Here is a 9,370-nt window from a genome sequence, read left to right as displayed (position 1 = left end):
ACTAAGTGATCATGTATGTGTAGGGTGTATTTCATACACAATCTGGCAACCTGGGAGATGTCAGACTAATAGAAAAAATGAATGGATCAATGATTTTAAAATGAAGTTTGATGGCCATGCAAATTTCTGGGAGAAATAACAAAACGGGAGGGTGCCGGGAGATGACCTTGAAATACGGGAGAACCCGGGGAAAACGGGAGTGTTGACAGGTATGGTAGGAGGTTGATGCATGTTTTTTTGTCTAATATAATTTGAACAAATGGCATGGATGCATTTGGGCAGGTAGTAACAGAACAGGTGCTGATTAAGGGAAATATCGCTGACAGTATATCTCAAATCAAGGGCGCATTATCGGTCTTACAAGGAGAGAACGTAGCAGAAATTCCCTTGGACAAGCACCTGCATCTTGCTGATGTAAGGGATGTATGATTGTTTTAGCCCCTGAGTAAACGTTGTTGGGTGAGATTGGGCGATAAGTGGTGATGGTCTGAGCGTATATAAGGCCACGGCTGCCCACTGATCATTGTACAGAGGCACCATGGGCAAGTTTCTCATTTGCGTTGGTAAGTCACTCCTTGGAACTCCAGACCTCTCACTATAACAAAGAAAAACTGTACAAATTGTAAAATGTTTGAATTTTTACAAATCCACATTGACACATACCTTTATTCTGGATTAGCAATACTACAACTATATCATCTTTAAAGTAGACATTTGTGTAGGTGGGCAGAAAGTCTTAGAAAACTCAAAGACAAAACAGAATGCCTTAATGAATAGATTGCAACAAAGGACAGGAAATGTTGTAAGCAACATGTCTTTACCCTCTAAGATGCAGAAATGAACATTTGAAAACTTATCCATGTATCCATTGGCACTCATTATAACAAGTGATTTTTAACAGTTTGTCTACCAATCTATTATCTATACCTGAAATATGTGCCTGGACATAACTTCCTTTTTTAATGGTAACAGTCAATGTAATGCAAGTCACAGATGAATGGCCAGATGGACTACTTGCTTGTAATTAGTCCAAAAGCAGTGAATGTCATACATGTGTCATGATGAGGAATAAAAATGTCTGCTTGTCTTTCCTCTCTGTCTGCAACAGGACTGGCTCTCCTGCTGCATGCGCAGCTAGGTAAGACCACTCTCCCGACACACACACACACACCCATACACACACACACCATGTGAGTGTCTATCAGTGTGTCAGGCCTTGTAGTGATGTTTCTCTTCCTCTCTGTGTGTATCCCAGGATCCTCCTATCTCCTGTCATGTTACTTCACCAACTGGGGTCAGTACAGGCCCGGAGCTGGGAAGTACTTCCCCACCAACATCGACCCATGCCTTTGTGACCACCTGATCTATGCCTTCGCCACCATGGACAACAACCAGATCAAGAGCTTTGAGTGGGACGACGAGAAACTCTACGCTGAGTTCCAGGCCCTCAAGAACCAGTGAGTATCTGTAGCAATAAGCTACACATGAACCAAAACGTACGCAACCAACCCCGGTTGACCAGCTGTGTAAAGGTGGACCAAATCAGCACGGCTGTCTGTAGTGTAACTGGGTTCTGATAGGAAACCGGAGGTGGAAGAACACGTGTGGTGGATGTTGTTTTTAAAAACTATATTCTTATATATGATCTCCAAAGATAAAATAACCTTAATTGAACATTTACCAATGCTATATAATGAAAATAGATAAATCCCTTCTGTTTAGACTGCAGTCTGATTTTTAAATATATATATTTAAAAAGAAGAGAAACAAATCTCCACACCACAGCTGACTGCCGTGTTCAGACCATAACTTCCCTAAAGCATATCCAATGCCCTTGGAACAATGCCCAATGTTCTTGATGTGTCCCACAGGAACAGTGAACTGAAGACCCTTCTGGCCATCGGTGGATGGAACATGGGAACCCCTAAGTGAGTACAGATTCCAGAACTCAGGAGATTTCTCTAAGGTCTGTGACTGCAGTGACTGTTCATCAGCTAAGGAAGTAAACAACCTTCCCCAAGTTTCTTTTATTTAATTATAGTTACTGTTACCTACATCACCTTTTCACTCTCTTCTGATTTATATTGCCCATCCTCTCTCTGTCTCTCTCTCTCTCCTTTGCTCTGTCTTCTAATTTGTTTGTTCAAGTTCAAATTCAAGTTATTTTACTTATCACATAAAGAGCCATAAACAGTAAACAGTAAACAGCTTGTAGTGAGACCAGTAGGGAATCTAGTGAATCATGGATATTGTCTCCCTGTCCAGGTTCTCTGCTATGGTGTCTACTAGTGCTAACCGTCAGACCTTCATCACCTCCGTGATCAAGTTCCTGAGGCAGTACGAGTTTGACGGTCTGGACATTGACTGGGAGTACCCTGGATCCAGAGGCAGCCCTGCCATTGACAAGACTCGCTACACCACCCTCGCCCAGGTCACAACTACAGCTCACAATATGTGTGTGTGTGTGTGTGTGTGTGTGCAGGGGGCGTTGAGCACTTTACATGACACACTACATTATTTATTCTTATTACACGGCTCTTCATAATGCTGCAGAATGCTCCATTCACTTGAATGGGCCTTCCCAACTAAACTAATTCTGAATAACAGACCGTTGCTAAGTATAACAGACCGCTGTCAAGGAAAATGGGCTTTGTGCTTCTATTTCACGTCTTTCATATTACTGCGCAAGGTCTGGAACTTCATTCAAAAGTGAAAGCAGACGGTTGATCAGCTGTGTTCTAAAGAATGTTTGATTCAAGTTCAGCGTGTGCTGTTGTCAAACTATTTGTTTCTCACCAAAAGCCACGATGAAACGGTAACAAATAGGCTATATCCTAGGCTATGTAGGCTAAAGAGTCACATCGTGGAGAGTTTATTGTTTCGTTTTGGCAAGTAGCCGTGTAATAAGCGGGATAATGTATAGAACGCCGGTCATTATTGGAAAAATAAGACCCTTCAGGGCGGAACAAAACCCCTCCGCTGCGCGTCGGGGTCCGGTTCGCCCTGTCGGGACTTATTTTCCCAATAAAGACCGGCGTTCTATACATTATCCCTTACATGACCTACAGGTTGCATTCATATAAAACTGTCTGTCTGTGTGAGTGTATTTTCTATTATATGAAGAAAAGGTTAGCCATTTAGCTGTAAGCCAGTCACTCATATTTGTGTATAATACATCATTCACTTATTTTTTATTTATCTATTTTTAAAATATTTTGACTCATTAGCATGATTTTAATATTGGCCTGTATCATAATTAATTTGTGAAACCAGATGACCATTTGACATCACTGCTTGACTTGACTGACTGGTCTTGTGTGCACAGGAGCTGCTGTCTGCTTTCGAGGCTGAGGCCACCAAGACCAACCGCCCTCGTCTCATGCTGACTGCCGCCGTCTCCGCCGGCAAGGGCACCATCGACACTGGATACCAGATCGCTGAGCTCGGCAAGTGAGTCTGGTTCAATGTAAATAGAATACTGGGAGAACCCAAGAACCTGCTAAAAGTTACCAAGATTCTTGGTCATTTGTTACTGTAGTGGAAATATACTGGCACGTGGTTTATTTAAGTGTCTGACAACATCCTTCACATGTAGCAACACATAGTCCCACCACACACACACACTATGAATGGTGGAGTGGAGGCAGAGACATTTCCATCTGAGTTCAATTTCCATGTCCTTGTCAGGATCCTGGATTACTTCCACGTCATGACCTACGACTTCCATGGCTCTTGGGAGCACGTCACTGGTGAGAACAGCCCCCTGTACAAGGGACCCACTGACCAGGGAAGCCTCATCTACTTCAACATGGTGAGACTCTCTCTCTCTCTCTCTCTCAACACACACACCAGGGAGACCTCATCTACTTCTACACACACACACACCTCCAGAGAGCAAATACCTTCCAGGATTTCACTCATGAGCAATTGCATGAGAACAGGGGCGTAGCACCAAATTCTGGGCCCTATGCACAAGTGGTGGCCATGCACCCCCCCCCCATGAGGTTCACAACTAACTACTATCTAATCACACATTGCATTAATCTAACAACTCTTATATGTACTGTATAACAGAAAATAATCTTATTACCCAAGACTTCACTGAATTTCTGTTTTATTTGAAGAATGTTTAAAAGCTAGAACATGAAATGAATGAAAACACTTTTGGCTGAGAGAACAGCTGTCTATACAAATTGAACACTTTTGGCTGAGAGAACAGCTATCTATAGCTAACTGAGTGTGATGCGTTTCACAAGTTAGCTTTGCTACTAATTTGACAGCCTTTCCTCATGAACCTATATAACATTGAGCCTACTAAGTTAAGCTATTAGCTCATAATAATTTTCGAATTAGTAGGCTATTGAAATGTTGTGGTAGGCTATAAATCAGGCATCATGTTATTTCTAATTTTGTGTTAATGCTGTTTTAGCACTGATAATGGCGGATTCGAGGTGGTATTGAAGTGTTTTGTAACCTTCAGGAGTTCATTTCATTTGTAGACTATTGCTTTCACATTGGGCTCACCTTTCTAGGGAAAGAAGGCTGTTAACACTTGTTTTCCCTCATTTCTTTTTTTCTCCCTTTCTTGCCTCTCTTTTCTTTTCTGGGAACCGGATTTAGCTTTCTTAGACTTGACATCTTCACACCGTGACCGTCTGCATTGCCGCTTCGGCAGAATAAACGTTACTTCAAAAATGCGCCTAGCAGGGGAAGGCGGACTGAACCATTTCGTGCAAGGGAGAGGGTGCCTGCCCTCAAACAATGTTGGCTTGGACACAATTTAATACATCAATCAACTGATGCATTTACCCGAAATATTTGCATCTATATTAGTTAATAACATTTATTAAGATCTTTAAAGGAAGGAAATTATTTATTATTAAGGAAAATAAAATTTAACTCCTTAGGGGCCCTCCCCCCACTTGGGGCCCGGGTAATTTATTCCCACTTGTCCCCCCACTACGACGCCCTTGCATGAGAATGAATGATGATGAGTGTGTCGTGGATTCATACTCTCTACTGCAGGGGTCTCCAACCTTTTTTCCTACGAGAGCTACTTTTGCAAAATGGACATGGCCGAGAGCCTTCTTTCCTCTGAGAGCTACTTTGATAAAATGGACATGGCCGAGAGCTTTTATGTTAGTAGCAGCATGTTATGTATTCACATAGCTGATCTCCACCCAAAACCGCTGAATAAGATTTGTGTGCTTTTTAAGGGTTCCTTTCAACTCATTTACCTTCTTTCTTTGTAGACTGTGAATTTGATTTCATAGGAATTTGAACATGTTTCCCAAGTGACTGGGTTATTTATCAACATCTTCCTCAAACCTTTTGGAGAGCTACTTAGAAACAGGTGGGTAGCTACTGGTAGCTTGCGAGCTACCTGTTGGAGACCTCTGCTCTACTGCATCCCTGGATTCCTCACCTCTAGACAGCGGCCTCTGTGTTGTATGTGAACGTACCTGTATGCTGCCCTAACCTGCTCTCCTGTGCTGTGATCAGGACTACGCCATGAACTACTGGAGGAGCCAGGGTGCTCCTGCTGAGAAGCTGCTTGTTGGTTTCGGTACCTATGGACACACCTTCAGACTGGCTAGCGCCTCCAACACCGGTGTTGGTGCCCCCGCTAACGGACCTGGACCTGCTGGGCCCTTCACCAGGCAGGCCGGATTCTGGGCCTACTACGAGGTGGGTTTCTGGCAGCCAGTAACATTTTTGGCTGCCAGAATTTTGGCTGGGTCATTTATTTGCACGTCAGAGCATAAATTAATCTTTGTGAGTGTACACCTACTTGGTGAACCCTCGTAATGGGGCTATATTGTTGAGCTGACTTAAAGGTACACTTTAGCAGGCATGCTAACAAAAGATGCTAGCACATCAGGTTTTAGCCTCCTTGCTAGCTTGCCTGTCTCCCATGCCTGAGGTTGTGTGTACGAATCCTACATGGGGCTGTGTTTTCCAACACAACGCAGGTTACACAGTCATTCATTAGTACATGAATGCTATGCTTCAGTTTACTGAAATCTCAAATATGGTAAATTCCTGTGTTTATAGTATTGGTTTTGAATTGGTTTCTCTGTGCATACAGGAGTTTATTAATCGTCACACGAGCTTGTGTTTGACTCCTGCCACTTTAACGGTCACTGTTGTTTCCCTATGCAGATCTGCACCTTCCTGAAGGGAGGAGCCACTCAGGCTTGGGACTCCGTCCAGATGGTTCCCTATGCCTACTCACCCACCCAGCTCACCTGGGTCGGCTACGACAACGTCAAGAGCTTCCAGATTAAGGTAAGAGCTAGCCAGAAGAAGTTTAGAAAAAGAAAAAAAACAGCCAGCTCACCTGGGCCGGCAACAACAATGTCAAGAGCTTCCAGGCCAAGGTAGGGGCTAGCCAGAGGAAGTCTTTTTTTTTTTGATGTGACAGAAACTCCACGGTTAAATGTGTCATGTGTTATGGCTTAGTGTTTATGGGAGAATGGCAAAGGCAACACCTTAGAAAATGGAGCTCGAGGCAATAACATAAAAAGCATGATTTACTACCCTGTAAGGCAGATGCTGTTTGCACTCAGGTGCCAGTTGGCAACAGTGCTATTTATACCTAAGTGGAATATAAGGGTAATGACAAAGCCAAAAGTTACATCCTATATCAAATACTAAGTTAACTTGTTTCAGATCGAGTGGCTTACAAAGAGGAAAGGAAAACATTTTTGTGAAGACAGTGGCACAGCATGATAAGAAATAGGCAGTTCATATAGTGTAATATGTCCTGACCTACAGTGTTAGAGCGTCAACTGACTTACTAACTGACTGAAACTGGCCCGGTTCACATTGATTGGCTGAGGAAGAGTACGATAAAAGGCATGAGTTTGACCGCTTCAGCAGTTTGTGATGTTCATGAGAAAGTGTGAAGTCTGACTGAAGGCGTACATGGGTTCCAGATTGATTGGCTTAAGAAGAACCAGTTTGGTGGAGCCATGGTGTGGAGCTTGGACCTGGATGACTTCAGTGGCACCTTCTGCGGCCAGGGCAGATACCCCCTAATCAACACCATCAAGAGCGGCCTGGGAACCGGAGCCAGTGAGTGACGCCAGCCTGATTTAACTCATTTGACTTTTACCGGCGTAACTCTAAAGGCTTCACCCTTACGAGGGGTTTGCCCCGAATGATCCAGCAACAGTCAGCACTTACAAAAGCTGAACTGATGTGACTGTGCACGTATAGGGCCGCATCCATGACCTTCATGGAAGCAACATCCACCAAAGATATTCATATATCCACCAAAGATATTTATATTTATATATATATATATATATACACTAAAGATATTTATATTTATATCCACCAAAGATAAGAACTGTCAATGTACAGTACTGAAAGGGCTCAACCTCAAAAGTCCACATGCTAAAGACGTGCTTATCATTAACAGGAGCCACAGCAGTTGTAATTATTCTAAACCACTAAACACTGAGGTACTCGCCTTACCTGCTGTCTCTCCTCTCCTCCCCCAGACTGCGCCTCCCGCACCAAGCCTATTGCCCCCGTGACCCCCACCGCCCACGCTCCCCCTCAGCCCCAGGGTGGTGGCGGTAGCAGCAGTGGCGGTGGAAGCAGCAGTGGCGGCGGCGGCAGCAGCGGTGGAAGCGGTTTCTGCGCCGGCAAGGCTAACGGCATGTACCCCGACCCCACCAGCAAGAGCACCTTCTACGAGTGCGCCGGCGGCAGGACCTACACCCAGCACTGCGCCAGCGGTCTGGTGTTCGACACCTCCTGCTCCTGCTGCAACTGGGCATAGAGCAAGTCCTTCTAGAACATTCCATCATTCTGCATCGTTTGCAGAACATTAAACAATTGAATTAAAAAACTAACCTTGGAGCATGTTTGTTGTTATTTTTTATTTTCCTTTAGTGGGTTAGATATGAGTCTTAATACATAACGGAGGTTACAAACCAATACAAAGGAATACTGAAGTGTTCTGACCATGCTGTTTAAATAGGTAAAATTAGATAATTCATTATAAATTATTAAAAAATATCAAAAATCGGACATTCACTAGTTCACATTCCGTAATTTGCAAACAGATATAATAGCATAATAGAAAAGCATGTTTGGCGAAGTCTCTGGCCAGGGTCCTGAAGTGATTTGCGGGATCGTGCAGGAGTCAACTGCGCAGGCAGGAGTCGTGCAGGATTCCGCCATACACCCCCTTATTCTTGAACTATGGAAGACGGGAGGTGTAAGGGGAGGTGGTGGGTTGCAAGCGGAGTGACGCCGATGCTGCAACTTCGGCATATAGAGGCAGACTGCGAATAAGTAACCTGTCTGATTGAAGGAGGCGTGGCAAATTCCGTCATGCTCCTCCCGAACTTCCGTTTGTTACAAACGCCATTTCACTAGTTCACATTCCGTAATTTGCAAACAGATATAATAGCATAATAGAAAAGCATGTTTGGCGAAGTCTCTGGCCAGGGTCCTGAAGTGATTTGCGGGATCGTGCAGGAGTCAACTGCGCAGGCAGGAGTCGTGCAGGATTCCGCCATACACCCCAAAAAATGCGTTAAAGATGAGGGACCCTATAGCCAGGACCACGCGAACAAATTCGACGCGAGAGCGCGAGGTGCGCTAATTCCCTCAGATCAGAGAGACTTGATCTGATATAAGAGTGATAGGCGTCGGAGGACCACGGGCGAGAGTTTTGAGCGCTTGATCGGACAGGCCGTTATTTGCCGCGTTGGTGGCTGCACCATAAAATATGTAACGGCCTGCTGGGATTCCGATTTGCGTTAGAACAGCGTTGAGCTGCGTTTGAAAGCGACTAACGGAGCGTCCGTAGTCTGGAGGGGGATCTATCCATGCTGGAGGGGGATCTATCCAAAACTAATTAGCCAAATGTGCTGCAGGAGAGAGTAGATGTTGAAAAGCCCAAAACAGCCCAAACACGCGCGGTTGTGAAGTTCAACATCTAATGCACCCCGATGTTTAGTAGGCTAGTAGGCCTAAGCAATTAAAATAGGCTGCTGTAGCTAACTGCGGTAGCTATAACGGCAAGAGAAGTAATGAGCAGCAACACGTTATTAGAGAGGATTCTGAGGAACAGGGCAGAGCTACACGCAGGTGCAGGTGCTCCCTTGGTCAGATAGGGAAGGGCTTTAATATGCTGACTCAATGAACACAGAGGAAGGCGAAAAAACTCCGACATTTAAAGGAGAAAAATTCCTTCCTTGCCCTCTTGGCAATAAGCGACAGAGCAACAGCTCCTGTGTATCAGCTGCCTTACGGCCAACGCCGGCATTGAGTTAAAGCGATGCTCCCTTAAATACATTTTGTGATGACCAAGTAGATTAAATTGTATTAGAATGTAGACATGGTCTCA

The 9,370-nt window shown here is 44.4% G+C and overlaps 1 protein-coding gene across 1 annotated transcript; it reads left to right on the top strand.

The window, feature by feature from the left end:
• Positions 1–529: 529 nt before the first annotated feature.
• Positions 530–7,792, top strand: LOC143103714 (acidic mammalian chitinase-like). Its single transcript, XM_076267505.1, has 11 exons — positions 530–563; positions 1,109–1,138; positions 1,256–1,457; positions 1,872–1,928; positions 2,266–2,431; positions 3,326–3,450; positions 3,688–3,811; positions 5,503–5,688; positions 6,163–6,288; positions 6,939–7,077; positions 7,509–7,792. The coding sequence occupies exons 1-11, from the start codon at positions 539–541 to the stop codon at positions 7,790–7,792; spliced, it is 1,464 nt and encodes a 487-aa protein (XP_076123620.1). The 5' UTR covers positions 530–538.
• Positions 7,793–9,370: the final 1,578 nt, after the last annotated feature.

Source organism: Alosa pseudoharengus, unplaced genomic scaffold (assembly GCF_046254945.1).
Source record: "Alosa pseudoharengus isolate Yale_2024_CS ecotype anadromous, Long Island Sound unplaced genomic scaffold, YU_APseudo_1.1 YU_APseudo_1.1_scf_5, whole genome shotgun sequence".
In the NCBI taxonomy this organism is placed as follows: domain Eukaryota; kingdom Metazoa; phylum Chordata; class Actinopteri; order Clupeiformes; family Clupeidae; genus Alosa; species Alosa pseudoharengus.
This window is presented reverse-complemented; position numbering and strand designations above follow the sequence as displayed.